We start from the raw sequence: 19441 nt of genomic DNA, 5'->3' as shown, positions 1-19441 counted from the left end.
TCTGTAGTTCTGCCTCACTATGTATCACCGCTCTCATATCCTGCATTTTTCTACTGTGAGCCTTCTATTTATTCCCTGACAACAATCGTGAATGCTTGTACTCATGTCTTACTCTTAGAAACTGGAACTCCTTCCATTCCCTGGCATCCTCAGGATGGGATGGGAAAAAAAAATTTGGACTGTTCTCATTCAACTTATAAATCACATTATATATTTGTTTTAGGATGTGGTTGCATTAGCATTAGAAAACCCTTTCTGGGTAACAGATCATTATCATACATTTCAAGAATTCTTTAATTCGCTCATCTACCACTTCATCCTGATGTTCAGAAGACTGCATTGGCTCCTATCAAGACGAGCTCCCACTTCAACTTATTGTGTGTTGTAAATAATAATGTTCAATATGTGCATCAGATTGCAAGGCCAGACTCTTTCTTTTCTACCATCCAGGTCCCTCTGTTCATTCTCTGCAAGTCTGCTACGATTTCGCCATATGCAGGCCTTTGCTCTACCAAAGAAAGGCAATGAAAATGCACAGAAAAGGCCTTAAGCTATTCCACTCATGGTGCGACATTGACTCCACTGAAGTCTGTCAAAATGTATATCCAGCCTCCTGTGTGACTGTTGTCAAGGACATTTACACGTTTACAGTTTAATGATATTTTGTAGACGGTAGGAGTCTTGACATGCTACCCATGCTACCCTTCGATTGTGAAGGATAGGCCAAGCGCCTATGTTGGTTTGATGATGAGATAACACAGTTTTTTTAACGGTAATCTGTATTCCTGATGAGGTACTCCAAATAGATGAAACCTCCCGGGATAAGATCTGATTTGGGGGTCTTTTTGACTACCCATTTTAAAATAGAAATCATAATTCTGTCAAGAACCTGGATAGAAAATTGTGATGAATAGAGGTTCAGGATCATAGAGTAAGACTGAGTGCCTCTTCTACTACAAACCAGTGTGGTAAACAAATATAAGAAGAAATCAATAAAGAACAATATATGGAGCAGCAAATCTAAAGTTTTCATTGTATCAGTAGCAAGAAGATTAAAGAGACCAATCTCACCAGCCCGTCAATCAGGAAGATTGACAGGAAATAACTACAGCTAGACTCACTGTTCTGACTCGTACAGACACACCCCAGGCTGCACTGTCATTGCATCTGTCAGGGTATGTCCTACAGCTGTTAATTCATCGATAGTGGCTACTCAAGCTGCAATTGCTCAGCCCAGGAACCACCTACTCCGTACAAGACCTCTCAACTTCTCCCAGCCTCCATAAACTGGCTTTACAGCAATCTGTGTGGGGGGGGGGAGGGTAAGGGAGTGGGCTTAGAAAATAAAAAGAAGGGATCAATGGTGTTGTTTTCAGGATGCATGGTTGAGCACTCTGGCAGTGCAAACAGCAAAGGGCCCAGCTGCCAATGCATGGACAGACATATGTGCACTCAAAAAAGCATAATCAAAGCAGCCACTCCCATGGACCATGAAACATCACATAAGGCATGAGCACCTACAGCAAACCAGCAATCCATTGAAACTTTATCTGCAGTGCAATCATAATCATAATGATCTCAAGTGTACAATGGTAAGCATCTGCTGTCCTGGCTGAAAGGCCTAAATACCCTCTTTACAGGCCTAACACATTGCACTTTTATTTGCACTTTTACAACAATGTTGGTATTTGAATGCGGTCCTGTTTAAAAGTCATTCTCAAACCAGGTGATCCTATTTTCCTTTTAGTAAATAAATAACTAATGTTATGTTTCTTGATTTATCCCTGCAGGGTTTACTATCAAATGATAAGCAAACAGGCATACCACTGACAAATAAGGGTTCCATGGGGAAGAAGACTTGGGGCCAGATGTACTAACATTAGGAATATCAATTTCCTAACTGAAATTTTATGTCAAGGCACGGAGGCCAATGTTATGCATAGTCCCTTTATTGCCCCTCATACGCAACATCAACAAATGAACTCAGAAACAAAATTAGAACATTAACCATTCTGGAACCTCTTACAACATGCCAATAACCCTGGAACCCTCAGCCATCTTCCTTCTTTGTTCCTGCTCATACACAGATACGTACATTCATAGAATTCAGTCTAACTGAGTGTCTATGAGAATTGCTTAATTTGGATATATTTTGTGCTGGTTGTTTTTTGGAAGAGAGTTTGAGACATGCCTGACCTTTTCAAGAGCTTGAAGGGTTAAGTTGTGAGTATTTAAGATGTTCACAGTTGGTAGTTGGGGCTTTAATGTTTAGAGCTTGAGAATACTGCTTCTATGTTATGTTTTGTGGCTTTGGTGTCTGTTTACACTTTGAAAACATGCTGGTAATCGTGTTTTAAATTTGTTAGATACGATCACAGATTAGGGTCAGAGCACGTCATGTGAGGGAATACAGGCTGAGGAAAGCACTGTATTGGGTTAGGGAAGAGTTTGAATAAGTGTTTTGGAGGCACTCCAGCACGCAGGCTTTTGTAGTGGGGATTTGGCACCAAGAAAATATTTATGGTGATTCAAGTAGTGTTTAGTGAAGGGCGGTGATGCATGGTTAATGGATTTAATATGTGAAAGAAACCTCACACGCTCCAAAAGATCAATCTGTCATGGCAGGGGAGGGGCACAAGGTGGAGCGCCTGTAGCCTATTGTCAGGGTCAGAGGAGAGAGCATGTGTTGTGTTATGGTACGCAGCTCATGCTGGATTTACAGTGAAGCTGGAATTTGGCCTTGTTAGGCTGCTGTACGCGAGTATCTACGGTGGCCATTTTGAAAAGGTAGGTTTGCTTTATAGCAAAATGCAGCATTTTGAGGGTTTCATATTTTGGGCAAAAACGATCACTTAGAGAATGACTGATGCTTAACAACTGTCAGTCAGCTGTTTTGAGGCATCGTAGGACAGAGAAGGTGTTTATTTGTTTCAGAGGAGAGTATTTCACAGAAAAAATTGAGAAATTGTTATGGGGTCAGTAGAGGAACAGGTAATTGATGTTAAGGTCAGTGGTTATGTAGAGACATTTTTTGAGATTTGATTAAAACATTGGACAACAAAATAGATGTCTGTGTAGAAAGGCACATAGTTAAAAGGGAAGCCAATAGGAATGTGGTGAAGGATGAAAGGTATTGGTCCACAGAGGAAGTTGAGACTGCAGAAGGAGGCTCTGGTGTGCCTGGCCAGAAAAAAAAACACAAAAGAGGAAGCGTATTGAGATGAATGGCAATAGAAATGTTAAAGGTTCTGAGCGTAAGGCTCCAGAGTTGAGGAAAGCTATAAAGGTGAAAGGGAAAGGTCACAATGCGGTGCCATGTGATGGGACATCAAGTAGTAGTGAAGTGGAGTTGTCCTGTCAATCAGACTTAGATGAACCAAACGAAAATGAAAAAACAAAGAAACTTAAAGTGAAACAGAAAAAGATTGTCAGAAATCAGCGATTTTGTGGATCCATTGGGGAAGGAGATGTTTGACCCCCTTTTGATACAGCATCCTCCATCACCTCAGTGGACGCCGGCTGAGCAAGTGGTTCAGTATATATCCTACTGGATAAGGCAAGAAATAGCAAAGGAGGTGCAGACTCGGTTGAGGTCTGAGTGTCTAAGGCCTACGCTGGATCTCAAGGTGGCTTATATGCCGGAGTTGAATCCAAAGATGATGAGCTTTTTTTATATAATCGAGCCATTACCCTAGGAAGGGTTTGGATAAGGGTCAAGAGGGATGCCAAGATAGGCTCTCAGATTTATTAGGCCTATTGACAAAGATGTTCAACATTTGTGGGGAGGCTCACATAGGAAATACAGGTGTATGAAGTAGTGGAAATGAACCAATGGGTCCAGAGGGCTGTATGCCTGTTGGGAAATGCAAATGTCGTACTCTGTATGGAGCAAAGGAAAAGCATGCTAATGAAGATCGACCCAAAGCTGGTAGAGTTGGCCAGCAAGGAGTTTAGGGTAGAAAGCAATGGCATGTTGTTTGAGGAGGAATTTGTGAGGGATGTGTCCAGGTATGTGGGCTTAATTCCATAAGAAGTGTTCAAAATGACATCAGAAAGGGTTTTGCAGGGAGAATTCTTGGTTGTTTCCTCGGTCGTGGACAAGGCATCACACGTGGGTCATTTACACAAGATTTGAGACCCTATGGTTATGGGTGCAAGGCATAGCAAGATTTTTTTTTAACCACAAAGACGGAGGTCAATGTCACAAGGAAGCCGAAGTGAGAGGAGATCTAGAGGAGGAGCAGGTATGTTCAAAACAAGATCCTAAATGTATCCATATAGAACTGGGCACCAGACGTGCCCACTTTGTGTCAGGGTGGATGGAAATTACAAAAGATCCATGGGTGTTGAGGACGGTCCAAAGATATCCGATTTTGTAGGGGTACCAGTGCAGGACAAGTATCCAAGAATGTTAAGATTTTCAAGAGATCAGGAAAAGTTAGTAACTCTGGAAGTGGAGGAACTTTGAAGGGAAGGGGCCATAGAGAGAGCCAAGGAATGTCTAGAATGTTTTGTAAGCAACCTCTTTCTAGTACAAAAAAAGGACAAAGGAAGGTGGCCAATCATACATCTGAAAGAAGTGAATTACTAGATACATTACAATCACTTCAAAATGGAAGGTATACATATGTTGAGAGATCTTTTGAGGAAATGGGACTGATTAACATGTTTGGACTTGAAGGATGCTTACTTGACCATTCCGCTATGTACGGAGCGCAGGAACTACCTTCAATTTCATTAGAAGGGAGTACGTTGGAGGCTCAAGAGCCTTCTGTCGGATTGACCTCTGCTCTGTGATGTTTTACAAAAGTCATGAGGCCCATAATGGTTTGGTTGAGGATGGGAGGAGTACTTTTGATAGTTTATCTGGACGATGTTCTGATTATGGCGGAGATGATGGAGTTGGCATTGGAGCAGATGGAGTAGGCTGTGCGGATTCTGGACGATTTAGGTTTTGTGATAAACAGTGAGAAGTCGTGTTTAACACTCAGACAGGAGATTACTTTTTAGTTTTCAGATACAGACCTTGCAGGCTGTGTTGAAATTGCCTATGGAGAAGGTGAGAATGATTCACAGGGAATGAAAGAGAGTGGAGTGCCTGGAATGGATTTCCTTATGGCAGTTAGCAAAGATGTTGGGTTTGCTGTCGCCATTGAGTCAGGTGATTTTTCTTGCACCCCTGCATTACAGAGCACTTCAGAGGTTGAAAGGATGTTATTTGCATTTGGCGGTGAAGTATTCGCAGAAGGTGAGGTTAACTCAGGAAGCAGTGCAGGAAGTGAATTTATGGTTGGTGAATGCAGAGGCTTGAAACAGCAGGGCATTTTTTGGAGAGGTTGGAAGCAATTCTTCAAGTATGAAAAGCCAGCTGTGGTTCAGTGATCGAGTTGGAAGCAATTCTTCAAGTATGAAAAGCCAGTTGTGATTCAGTGACAACAGGAGGAGGTTGATCAGTCAACGAGAATGGAATGGATATCAATTGCCTAGAGTTGTGGGCAGGATTGTGAGCAGAGAAGAGATTTGTGGGGGATCAGGAGAAAGCTTTAGAGCTTTTCAAAGATTCTTGGGCACAAGGTGCAACAAAGGCATTCTTGACAGCACGGAGAAGATGGAATAGTTGGTGGTCTGCAAGGGGTTTGGATCCCACATCAACACCTATATTGGAGGTAGAAAATTACTTGAATGAGGTTTTTAAGAAAGGTTTTTCCAATTTTGGGCAGGGCATAATTTAATCAATGGGATACCAGTAGGTGAACAGGTGTTGGTGAGAAGGATAACTGAGATTGTTCCTGTGGAGGTTCCACCAAAAGCAACATATTTTTCAATATGGGATGTGACGCTGTTTTAGAAGAAGACTGAAAGCTGGTGGAGCTTTTTCCATTGAAGTTGTTATCTTGGAAGATGGCTGTTTTGCTTTGTTTAGTTTTATTCAGGAGGATGTCAGACATAAGGGTTTTGGAAGTGTCTTCAAGACGTTTTCAACCAGAAGTTGTGTGTTTTGAGGTATGAAAGTGCCCGAAGACAATGTCAAGGACAATTTTTTATCCTACAATTGGGGGTCAAGATAGTTTATGTGCGGAAAGGTATTCAAAGGAGTATGGGAAAAGCACTTTGGGGTTTAGGGCTAATGAATGTGCTCAGTTGTTGATATATTTTAGACATCCTTATTGTGCAGTGTCTATGCCTGCACTGGCTAGATGAGTTAAAGAGGTCATGAGGAAGGCAGGAACTGACGTGAGTCAGTTTGTTGCACATTCTGCTAGAGGGGCAGTGGCGAGTAAGACTTATATGGTAGGTAGTAGCCTTAGCATGAAGGCTGCAGATTGGTCTAATGATAAAACATTTAAGCGATTTTACTTTAAACCTGAAAATATTATGAATGGGTTGTGAACATGCATAATATTGTCTCCCTTAGCTTGACATAAAATGCTGATTTTCCATAGCTTTACTGGGTAGAAAATCAAGATTTTATCAAAGGCACGAAGGTTAATATTATCCCTAGCATGATCTACCTAACTCTATTAATGTGCTTGAACTTTTGCTTTCCAGGACAAAATTCAGAAGGCTTCTATGGAGAAAAGATTGTGGATATTATGGAAGTCATTTAGGGATAAGCAGCAGAAGGAGAGTTATTTTTTACTTGAGCTTTGGAATGGACTTTGAGTTATTTTGCAGCAAAAAAAAGGAAAATGGCTGTGGGTTCCAGGGTTATATGCATGTTCTAAGAAGTTCCAAAACATTTAATACTCAAATTTTGATTCTGAGTTCATTTGTTGCTGCTGTGTATGGGGGCAATACAGTTACTATGCATAATATAAGCTTCCATGTCTTGAATAAAATTTTGATTTCTACCAATTAAACTGTGAAAAATCAGCAATGTCTCTGAATCGCAATTAGAGAATCAGAAATCCTAATGTATGAAACTCTTTTGAGTTTCCTAGTGCAAATAAACCTAACTCATGCATATTAATGAGACATGTTGCACTTTGTGATCCATTAAGAATCACATCCAACACAGGTTATCAGACCACCATGTTGGTGACCGCTTTTTAATAATGCAATCATTTTTTTAAATGCAGCCCATTTTCCTTGAAGGGAAAAGGGATGGATTTAAAAAGAAAAAGTGAAACTTTGCTGCTTCATTTTTTGAGATTTGAAAGTGGTTCATGGGACCACTGTCTGTGCTTAAAAAATATTTTTTAACATTCTCAAAGGAGAATAGGTCCATGGGGGACCTTTTCCCCTTTACAAATGGGTTATAACCCTTTTCAAACTGGTGGTAAAGTAATACTGTTTTGTGACTGGAATTAATTTGCAAAACAGTAGTACATACCATACCGATTAGGTATTTGGAAGGGACGTCCTAAACAGGCCTCTTTCAAATACCAAATCCCAAGTGCAATATGCAATTCAGTAGCAACTTCCCGATTCACATTTTACATTTTGTACATTAGAAAAAGCATTTTTCCAGTTGCAAACAGCCCAATTCTGCGAATCAGCCCATTTGCGACCAGAAAAATGCTTTGTACATCTGGCCCTAAGATATTTTAAAAATGTGTATTTTTGATGCTGACATTTTCTGATCTGAGCAAGAAATCTGCAACATTATTTATTTAGGTAGCTCTTCTTTTGACTTTTTGAAAATACATTTCTATGGTGTGGTTTATGTGGTTTTCAGTAGCATACATTTACATTATTTAGTAGTGTTTTTGTCTCATATTCAGCATGTTCTTTTATGTCTACAGTGCATATAACTGTTCTATGGCCAAGAAGAGGAAACCTCATGAGCTGGGCACTGGAGCTCCAGTGAATAAGAGGAAGTCTCTTCTAATGAAGCCTCGTCACTACAGCCCAAGCACCGAATGTGAGGAGGACAGCGAGGACAAGGGGGGGCGAGATGACAGCAGTCGGATGGAAAAAGAGAGCTCCTCTGAAACAGGTGCAGAGAAAACCTTATGATGTGTAGCTTTTGAAATATATGGTTGTCCTAGGTGTCAATATAGCCAGGAGTGATACCTGTGAAAAAAGGCAGGTAGCCTAGACTGGCAATTTCCTTGTAGGTGCTTTAGACAAAATTCCAACATACACTGAACCCAGTATATCACCTGTATAGACCCTGAACACAGAGAATCCATACATGTCTGCAAGCTATGCACCGGGGACCAAAAGTAAAAAAGCTCATTGTCTAGCCATAACAAGGATATTATCCTGCATGAGAGAGACTGGAGGGAATTACTATGTTTTGAGAAGAAATGTTGAAATCTGACAAATGTCATCTTCAGCCCAAACTCCTGCTCGGCCAATCGGTGAGAGAAGTATGCCAACCATTGAAAGAAACCTTTTGGATGAGTAAGTATTAACAATATATGGTTTGATAGGTTTGAACAAAGCCCAGTCGTGATACCTGCAACAACAATATGGGCAGCTTAACCAGCATTTCGATTGCAGTTGCTTTTCAAATTGCCAAAATGCACTGCACCCAGATTCTTGTCTCTGGGAAACCAAAATCCATAGAAATTCCATGCATGTATCGCACCCCCAAATTCAGGATACACAGGGAAGAGGAGTTAAGGGTCAAGCCTAGGTGGGGGAAATTTTGAGTAACAGGGAGCCTTAAGAGATTCACAATTTTTGTAAAAAAAATTAAGAAGTCTGACAAATGTCATTTTCAGTTTCAACTCACTGCCAGCTAATCAGAGTGAGAGAGGTCAGACATCTAGCAATAGAAACCTTAGGCTGTGTTGATGTTAAAATGATATACCTGTGGTGTATTTCTATATAGTTCAGGGGTGACACTTGAAACCAAAAAACAAGTAGCCTACACTGGCATTTCGCTTGAAATTGCTTTCCAGATCCATAAAATGTGCTTACTGCACACAGTTTATTGCTTGTAAGTGCCCACAACTCAAGGAAAACTGAGACATGTCTGATATCTCACACTCAGGATACCCACAGGAACAAAGTCATAGGGTTAATCCTTGGCAAGGATATGCTTCTGTATGATGCACACTGGAGAGAATTACCATGTTTTAGAAAAAGGTGCTAAAAATCTGACAAAAGTCGTGTACAGTGTGTTCTACTGGCTCGCGAATTATGGCAAGAGAAACCTGATTTGCTCCAGTAGAATCTTTATGTCATACAGCATTAGAAAATGTATAGTTTTTTTATACTCTGCATGTAGTCATAAACTCTCTGTCATCAAATGGCCAGTAGTTATAAGTAGTGATTCTGGCAACATTTTGTGTTCTGCGCTTACTCTACATGGATTGTGCAGACTACAAACTTTCAGAAAAAAAGTTCAAATTTATTACTGCCAGACTCTGCTTATTGAGCAAAATATTTTATAGCATCTCAGGATTTTTGCTTTTTTATTTGAGAAAATCAACAAAATATTGAGCAAATATGTTGAACAAATAAAATTATTTCTATGAATGTCATTATACGTTCAGGCTGCAATGAGATATTGATGCAGTGTGTGCCAATACATAGATGTAAATGTGCAAATAATATAGTTTGCATCAGTGCACAAAGAGACCGGACAGGAACATCTACTTAAATAAGATAAAGCTAACTTTTAAAAAAACACCGCACAGTGATGTGTAAACACCCTGGCAGTGAAAGGGTTAAATGTAGTTGGTTAAGGGAAATTGAACACAATATAAATGTCTGTTTTGCAGACAATCGTATGTTTTAAATAATTTATGAGAATACCAAAAAGACTATGGCCCTGATTATGTGTAAAGGTGCTATCTATTGCACCAGATAAATAACAATACCGCGGGGTATGTTATTAATGGGTGCAATAAAATAGCACCTATTGTGAGTTAGTGGAGAGTAACATGCGGATTTATGTTTTTAAGCGCACCAAAATCTGAATGATATAGGAACTACTGTATGCTTCCCTCCAGTTAAATTTCAGCGGGGTTGACATGAAGAATATAAGGAAAGTTGAGGTATTTAATGCTTCCGATAATTATCAGATACATTAAATACCTTCCAACTCGTAATCCTGACACACACAGATGTGTATGCACGAGTCAGACTAAGTCAACAAACTTTTAATCCGACCCTGTGTATAGGTAAACAACATGTAACGAAAAGGTTATACTACAGCGAGTCAGCGATCTCACTGAAAAGTCTTTCTATACCTGTAGACAGAGGTTGGTTTAGACTAATTTAGGAGTACCACTTCTATGTTTTCATATTTAGGATACTCGACCAGCACAGGGCATGACCCTGGAAAAAAATGCACACGCTCGCAAATATTGACGATTTTGAACTCCATAGGTATCTAAAATGTCAATAACAATTTGTATAAGTTGCTTCAAAAATAACCAAATAAATATATAGAGATCTAAGTCATAGTATTGATGTGGCAGAATGTGTATTTCTTGGTGATAAAAAAATATGTATGGGCCAACATATGTTGTATTGCGGAATTGGTTCAATAACAGTCTTCCCATATTGTCGAGCAACAGGGTCAGGCTGTTTAGGATGATGCAAAAGTAGTGTGATTTGCCAAACAATGAAATATGGGGCCACGTTATTTTAAGGAACTCAGTTAATGGGATCTGTACAGTGATCTAGAAAGTTTATTCTTAAACAAAAGAAATAAACATATAGTTTACTTTCAGTTCTACAGAATACCAGAATATGGAAGAGCATTGTAAGGCTGAACTTTGTTTTGTAGTACAGGCTATTACAAAAAAGTCTTTGGACTTTAATCAGAATGTGGAAAACCAATAAGCTCGCTGAACAATGCTGCAGATACCGTAAGGTGAGTAGAACATATCGGTATAAGGGTCTCAAGCTTGATGACATTTTGACATGAATTTCTGCTAGGTGTAGACGGGTAGCAACGTTTTCAGTGACTTCACCTTTCAATTGACCATGATAGTACTGTCATGTCTATGGGTCAAAAAGTACTGTTGTTGGGGGAGAAAAGTACTTTTTACATAAAAAATAAGAATTTGGGAAGGCCTAAGTACTACTCTTGAGAGACAGACTTTTCAAGTGTAAGGCTTTATTGAAATGTATTAGAAACATTAAGAGAATAATACATTTCAATGTCCTCTCAATCTTGTGAGAGAGCTAAAACAGCCAAGAGTTGATACATGTGGGATTTTTTATTGGATGTACATGTTATCATAAATAGAATAGGAAAGTATTTGTTTTTTAGGAGGGGAAATTCTCTGATTTGTTGAGTTAATTGACAAGAGTTTTTTGTGACTCGTATATTGGAGTTTGTGTCTGGTATATTATAAAAGTCTAAAAGTATTAAACTATTATTGAACTTGAAAAAAAATGACTGCTTAGAATTCCAAACCTTTTAGCAATAGATAGATAGATAGATAGAATTGTTTAATTGACTGGGTATTTGTCATGCTGTCAATTCCCAACATATTTCAGTAATCTCTCTGTATAACTGTGTGCAACGTGCATGTCCACGTGTTTGCTTGCTGTGGTGCTCTCTGTGATAGTAATGCCCTCATTACTAATCAGTAACCTTCATTACTCCAAGTACTAGTCTTCCTCATCTTAGTCCTCATATATGTCAAGTGAGGCATCCCATCACATCTGAAAGTACTGAAATAAGGAAGACGAGTGAAAAGGTAGAAATGGTGTGAACCTCTCTTTGTTTCACAGAAAAGTGATGCTATAGCTTTGGATTATCTGGTGTAGTGATAGAGGGTAGACTATGACATGAAAAAATCAACAGAGTGGCATTTGGAACTCTAGGACTGTCATGAGAAGCCACGAAGAAGTAACAAGCACTGGCAAAGCCAATAGGTCTTGCCTATGCAAGATATATTGCTTTGCCATTGTGATTTAGCCATGTTGTATACTAGCTAAGCTGCTGTTCAGCATGGCTAAAAGTTAGTGGCGTGGAAGATAGTGGTATGGAGTGCTATAGAGTTCAATGGTGAAGAGTGGAGTAGAACATCATAGAGTAAAGTGGAAGAGAGTGTGGTGCAGAGTTGAGTAGCATAGAGTTGAGGGATGCAGGGGGCAGTGGTGCAGGGTAGAGTTGAGTTGTATAGTGTACAGGGGCATAGACCGAGTAGAGTTGAGTGGCATAGAGTGCAGTGGCATAGCATGGTACGGAGTAGAGTATCAAAGAGTGGTAAAGAGGAGAACACAGTGCAGTGCAGTGGCATAGAGTGTAGTGGCATGGAGTGGAGCAGTGCAGAGAAGCATTGTGTAGAGTTCAGTGGCAGAGAGTGCAGTGTTCCAAAGTATAGTGTCAGAGTACAATGATTTAGAGTGGGGTAGAGTGGCATAGAGAACAGCTGCATTTAGTACAGTGATAAAAGTATAGTGCAGTGGCATAGAGTAAGGTTGTGTAGAGTGCATTGGCATAGAATGCAGTGGCATAGATTGGAGTGGCGCACAGTAGAGTAGAGTGGCGTACAGTGCTGTAAAGTAGCTTGTTTCAGAGTAGAGTAAAGTGGCATAGACTGGAGTGGTGCATGATAGAGTTCAGTTGTATAGAGTGGCATAGTGTTAGAAATGGGGTCTCTAGTTGGCAGAGGCATACACCCTTGTCCGAGTAAGGACCACAATCCTAGTCAGGGTAAATCACACACAATCCAAAATATCCTGTGCCCACCCTCTGATAGCTTGGCACTGAGCAGTTAGGCTTCACTTAGAAGGCAATTTGTAAAATATATGATATTTATCTGGTTAAAATAAGGTCAAAACGATAAAGATTCAATAAGCACAAGTTAAAATATCACTTTTGCAGGTTTAAAAAGAGTCTTAAATCTTAGAAAGTGATAGTTTTCTCTTGATTACACAAAGTATCTGGTTTGTGTTAAAAGTAACATGCACAGAGAACGCAGATGAGGAGATGCGGTGATAGGTGTGTGTTGGATTTCTGATGCAGCACAGACGTTGCATCGTTTCTTTCCACACTGCAAGAGGCTTTCGTCGTTTTTCGTGCCCAGTCTTGGTTCCTCACTGTGATGCGGGGATCTTTTGATGCCCAGAGACGATGCAGAGAAAACCTGGGCATGCTGGAAGAAGTCACAGGTGTTGGGTCGATCCGATATAGCGATGCGTCGTATTTTCTGTTGCACGTCAGGCGCGGTGTTGAATTTCCCCTCAGGAAATCGGCTGCATTGTTCCGGTTCAGCTGTGCGTCGATCCAGTAAGGCAGTGTGTTGAATTTTCTGTCACAAGGTAGGCGCTGTGTCGAATCTTTGCTTGGGAAGTCGGGCTGTGTCATTCCGGTTCAGCTGTGCAGCGATTTCTTGGTCGCAAGACGGCCGTGCGTCGTTTCCGGGAGGCTGTGCATCGATTTTCAGCACACAAGGAGTTTCCTAACAAGATTAAGTCTTTTTGGCTGTGAGACTTCCGAAAATAGGAGGCAAGCTCAATTCAAGCCCTTGGAGAGCACTTCTCAGCAAAGTCAGCAGGCAGCGGGACAGCAGGGTAACAGCAGGGCAGCAGCCCTTCTCAGCAAAGCAATCCAGATGAGTCCTTTGGGCAGCCAGGCAGTTCCTCTTGACAGGCTGCAGGTTCACGTCCAGAAGTGTCTGAGTTGGTGGGGTCAGAGACCAGGTTATATACCCAAAAATGCTTTGAAGTGGGGGAGACTTCAAAGAGTGGTTTTGAAGTGCACAAGTTCCCCTTTCAGCAAAGTTCTGTCTGCCAGGGTCCCAATAGGAGGTTTGGCAGACCATTGTGTGAGGGCAGGCCACTAGCCTTTGAAATGTAAGTGTCAGGCACTCCACCCTTCCTGCCCAGGAAGACCCATTTAGTATGCAGATGAGTGCAGGTGTGACTGAGTGTCCTGTGTTTGTGGTTGTCTGGGTGACATGCACAGGGAAGCTGTCAACCAGCCCAGACGTTGATTAGACATAGGCTGTAAGGCACAGATGGTTTATAAGTGCAGAGAAATGCTCACTTTCTAAAATACATATGAATTGGTTACCCCATTCTGATCAGAATCTACCACTCAAACAGTATATGAGGGCAGTCCTAATGCCAGCCTAAGAAAGGAGCAGGCCTCACGGTAGTGGGAAACAAATTTAGGAGTTTTTCACTACCAGGACATATAAAACACACCTCTACATGTCCTGACTTTTACCTACATAGCACCCTGCCCTATGGGTTACCCAGGGCCTGCCTTAGGGGTGACATATGTACAAAAAGGGGAGTTTAAGGCTTGGCAAGTACTTGTAAATGCCAAGTTGAAGTGACAGTGAAACTTCAAACACAGGCCCTGCAATGGCAGGCCTGAAACATGGTTAAGGGGCTACTTATGTGGGGGGCACAATCAGTGCTGCAGGCCCACTAGCAGCATTTAATCTACAGGCCCAGGCACATGTAGTGCACTTTACTAGGGACTTACAAGTAAATTAAATATGCCAATTGGGTATGAGCCAATGTTACCATGTTTTGAGGGAGAGAGCACATTCACTTTAGCACTGGTTAGCAGTGGTAAGGTGTCCAGAGTCCTAAAGCCAGCCAAAACGAGGTCAGAAAAAGAAGAGAAGGAAGGCAAAAAGTGTGGGTGTGACCCTGCAGAGAGGCCATATCCAACACGTAGAATGTAATGGCATACGGTAAAGTGGTGTTAAATGCAGTAGCATAGAGTGCAGTGATGCAGAGTAGATTAGAGTGGCTTACACTGGGCTGGGGTAGAGTGCAGGGGCATAGAGTTGAGTGTTACAGAGTAAAGTGTATTGGCGTAGAGTGTATTGGTGTGGAGTGCAGTGTTGCAGAGTGGCATAGAGTACAGTGGCATAGAGTGGAGTTGTCTGGAGTAGATTGGTGTAGCCTAGACTGGAGTGGTGTAGAGTGCAATGGTGAAGAGTCCATTAGTATAGAGGAGAGTAGTGAATAGTGCATTGGCATAAAGTAGAGTGGTACTTGTAGAGAGGCAAAGCGTGAAGTGGCGTAGAGTGCAGTGGCTTAGAGTGGAGTGGTACGGAGTGCGGTGGTATGGAGTGGTATAGAGTGGAGTATTCATGCTTTGGTAGCACACTGCCATTACAGACAACACATTTTCAATTGAAATAACCATTATATTTGCACAAACGTACACTTCTACTAATAAAACTATTCAAGTGCATAGACAAAATGTGTGAAAATAGCATCACCTAGCGTAATCATTTGTTTTGATCATATTAAAGTATTTGTTTCCCATACACTTCAAAAATAACACAAAATGTGCTTCATTTGTGTTCCTAATTCTGATATATTCTGAAGTAGTTACATAGTTCATTTAAATGTAAATGTTGTGTACTAGAAAAAAATTAATTCCTACCCCAAGTACCCAGCAAGATTGTCACATAAATCCTCTCACTCAGAGAAAGAAAGGTAAACAAGCACCCTCAGAAGACAGCACCTTACATTTGATCTCAGTCTTTGAATGCACAGCAAATGCGACGAGATAAGAGAAAAATGTACTGGCCTGTTTACAGAAGGGGAGCAGTAGGAAGGGTACTATAAATAAGGTTTTTGTAAGGAAAGGTAGGAACTCAAGCTGGACAGCCTTGAACAAATAAAGCCAGCAAATGAAAAGCAATAAAATGTGAGTTACAAATCAGAAAGCCAGTCGCAAGCAATGAGCAGAATGCATTCCAAGATCAGCTTTATGAATGTCCCCAAGATAACTTTAGCAAGCCACATAAAAGTGGCCAACAGAACAGTTCAATTTCCAAAGTATAAGTACCTGCATCTAACGCCAAAGACAAAACACAGAAGCTACTCAGAGCATTCCCTTATTCTTTGCACGAGTAGTACAGCTAGTACAGGGTTTTCATTTGCACTCTGGTATTTGTAGTGCTTAGAATTGAAGATGTTTTAGTAAAATAACCCAAATGCATTGTAAAACCTGGAACGAGTGAGCCACTAATGCTTGGAATGGTGAAATATGAGAGCTCAATGTATTTGTTTTAGAAATATATGGAATCATCTTGATGTCACTCAATTTTTTTTAAATTGCTTTGAAGAAAGTGGGAGGTTAAATGTGTGATTTGTTCAAAACACATCACATATGTCAGTCTGCAGTACACACACTAGCCTGAGCTGTGCCAATAAGGTATAACGATGAAGGGGTTCTTTGTGAGAAACTAGTTATGTAGTTACGGACATTCTTCTTCTTTTCCTAACATGATGAAGGCGATACAGATGCCTGGCTTGAAAGCAGATTGCAGATATTCGAAGGGCTGTTTAAAAAAAGCAGTACAAAGCGTAGGGATGACGTTCGGTTAACACTGCACTTTTCACGCCCCTCACATATTATACTATTCATCTTGTCGCTGTTTGAAACCCACTTTCCGAAGAATAATTAATAAATATTTTCTCCTACTACATAACAAACAGACGATCCAAACAATTATTAAAACTGGAAACGAAGCCCAAAAGGCTAGCACTTTGGCAGCAGTAAGGGGGGGGGGGGATATATTGTGGTGCACATGTGCATTTCTACCCCCCTGTTGTCTGCACTTAATAGGAATATGTTAAACTATGTAACTAGGCAACAGAGTAATTGTTGCTGTCTAGGGCCTTTGTTGGGATCTCTCACATAGTCCAAATATGCATAATTAGGCATAATGTCTATAAATCATGATTGTCCACATATGGGTAGTTAAGTGGAGTGAGAGAATAGTTGAGTGAATTGAGCGTATTCACGGAGAATTGCTTTTTATTTGCTTTGTGCTGTCCACCATACTTTAAAATTATCACAGCCCTCCACTCTTTCTCTTAATGGCACTGGGGAAAAAACTGCTTCGTCTGTTGTATCGACTGGGAGCATGGGCTATTTCCGGCGACTATCGGAAGCAGAAATAGTGCGTCGTGAAAAAAAACGTCTGTTTATCCAGTTTGTTTCTTAGCAAGTTAAATGTAACATGTTTCGGTTCTCCCTGAAGGCGGCCCGGCAATTTCACGCCAGCTATAATAAGAGTTATTAAAGGGGCTAGTGTTATGACTAAAATCACCCCTTCATCCAAAAATGCTTTTAGTTACTATGACAATATTTACTTGCTCCTGGCAGCCCTGAAATAATTCTAGGGAGATAATTAGTATAAAAAACGACGATACCGGCTTATTTTTGTCAGTGAGGGTAAGGTGGGGTCGGGGGACAGTTTTGTAAAATTGAAAGAAAGCGCAAAGGATACATTTATCTTCCATGACGCTGTACTATGAAGGTTTTGCTTCCTGCCGCTCTACCTCAGCCCCTGTAAGAAGGGGTGTTAGCACAAGATGCGTTTCACACATGCTTAGACTGCTGTCTGAAAACTCATTCCTGCATTTTACCTGTGGGTGCCTCTAGGTGGCCAGTGCACCGTTTAATGTCTTAGAAACTTGGCATTTCTCACTGCATCAGTCAGAACGTTACTTCCGTGGATTACGGATTACATAGTTAGTGTTGTCATATCAGAAAAAGAACCAACAGCAATCACAGTGATAGCTATTTCTGTGAAAACACTAAGGCCCCTACTTATACTTTTTGATACAAAACTGCGCAAACGCAGTTTTGTTTAAAAAAGTATAGCGCCGGCTTGCGTGATTCCAGTGTGCCAACTGTGTACCAAATTTATGGAATCCCGCAAGCCGGTGCAGAGTGGGCTAGCGTCAGGGAAAATGACTTTAGGCGGGTGGGTGTGGCGGTATGAAGGAAGGGGGTTTTGCACCCAAAAAATTACACTAGGCTGATTAGAGGCAAAAAAATGTCTCTAACCAGCCTAGCGCCATTTTCTGACACAAAACCATCCATACCACATGACTCCTGCCTTAGAAAAGACAGGAGTCATGCCCACCACCCCAATGGCCAGCACCGGGGACCAGTTTCCCCTGGGCATGGCCATTGCACCCTGTGCCATACAGGGGGCCCCAAGTTGGGCCCCTAATGGCACTTTAATTTACAAAAAAAACAAACTTACCTATGCTTACCCTACTTACCTGGGATGGGGTCCCCCATCCTCTGGTGTCTCTCTGGTGGGGGTGCTACTGGGGCTTGCGCAGGGCACCTGTGGACCCATTCTATGGTGTTTAACCATGGAAAAGGGTCCACAGGTCCCCTAACGTCTGACCCAGGCGTTAAATAATTTAGCCCCTCCTCCAACCCGTGCATCATTTTAGCACAGGGGGATAAATATGGGGCTATGGGGTTAGCACCATTTTTTAGATGGGAATGCCTACTTTGCATCTCATTGACGCAAGGTAGGTTAACGCATCTTAAAAATGGTACAAACTCCAATATTTTGACTGTAGACAGGTCTAATGTCAAAATATAAATATGGAGTTAGTTTTGTGCCAAATTTGCGTAAAAAAATGACAGAAATTCGGCGCAAATGGAGTACAATTATGCCCCTAAAATGCTAATCACAAAAAGTAGTTATACCGCACCAGGAAAACTCCTCCCCCTAATGGGTCCAGATAAACTACTTGTTGGAATTCACAAAAATGTCCAGTACTATGTCTGGAAAGCTGTGCCAATACAGGCGTCCAGACGTACTACTGGCAATGACATTTGAGATAATCTCCGCAATATCAATTCCTCAGTGCACAGTGTAGAATTTAGCCCTGGGATAATGCTGGTGCCCACAATGCAAATGTCTTTCCTTTTTTGCTTTGGAGAAAATATTTTCACCCCACAGTAATCCTTTCCTCTACTTCACGTTCAAGTTTGGTGGTGATTTGTTCGCCCAACCCATTTCTGAAATATATTTCTGCTTATTTCCAGTGTGTGAAAGGGTCAGAGTAGAGTTTGTGAATGTCCACAAACATAAAAGTTTGTGGGAATCACAAACTTACATGGTGAACCCTGCCTTGTTCCGCCAACGTCTGATCACTTGCATGTGAGATACTAATGTACATTTCTTCACACTTGTCACAATAATATAAAAAATATGCTGCAGTGACCCCATTTGGTCCTGCCAGGATTTCTTGAGTTAATTCCCAGCAGGTGTAAATGAAGGCAATTTGGACCATAAGCATATATTTGTGTTCGAAAATACCTTTGCCCCACACCCTCAGGAGCTTTCATAGTCAATTATAGTATCTAAAAGGAAATTCGAGGGTAGCTGTTTCCAACATCGTTGACATCATATCTTTGTGAAACTAAATTGATAGAATGATGTGTGATATCATCCTGCCTGTAACTGCTTTCCATTGGCTCCAACCGGGATTTTACAGGCATAAAAGTGGTGGGGAAAACATAATAGCATGGGGGAGGAGGCATTAAATACAAGTGCATTTTGTTTTCTCTAGTGCCACTTAAGCCACATTCGTGTCAAATTATGCATTCTATTACAAGGGGGGGCATGGACAGGAAGTTGTTGTATGCATTGTATTTTCTACCTCAGTAAAGGTGTTCATTGCAGTGTGTTAGAAATTGGGTCTCTAGTTGGTAGGGGTATACACCAAGTCCAAGTAGGGACACTACTCTAGTCAGGGTAAGTCAGATACACACTGAAAGATAATC

General features: G+C 41.1%; 1 protein-coding gene across 2 annotated transcripts in view; it reads left to right on the top strand.

Moving 5' to 3' along the window:
* The window catches only part of ST18 (ST18 C2H2C-type zinc finger transcription factor), a 406078-nt gene that overhangs the window by 235781 nt on the left and 150856 nt on the right, over positions 1–19441 (top strand). For both annotated transcript variants that reach the window (XM_069220156.1, XM_069220155.1), the window contains exon 5: positions 7746–7939. In XM_069220156.1, coding sequence (XP_069076257.1) covers positions 7746–7939 — 194 coding nt within the window. The remainder of the gene's footprint in view (positions 1–7745; positions 7940–19441) is intronic.

Source organism: Pleurodeles waltl, chromosome 2_2, assembly GCF_031143425.1.
Source record: "Pleurodeles waltl isolate 20211129_DDA chromosome 2_2, aPleWal1.hap1.20221129, whole genome shotgun sequence".
Lineage (NCBI taxonomy): Eukaryota > Metazoa > Chordata > Amphibia > Caudata > Salamandridae > Pleurodeles > Pleurodeles waltl.
This window is presented reverse-complemented; position numbering and strand designations above follow the sequence as displayed.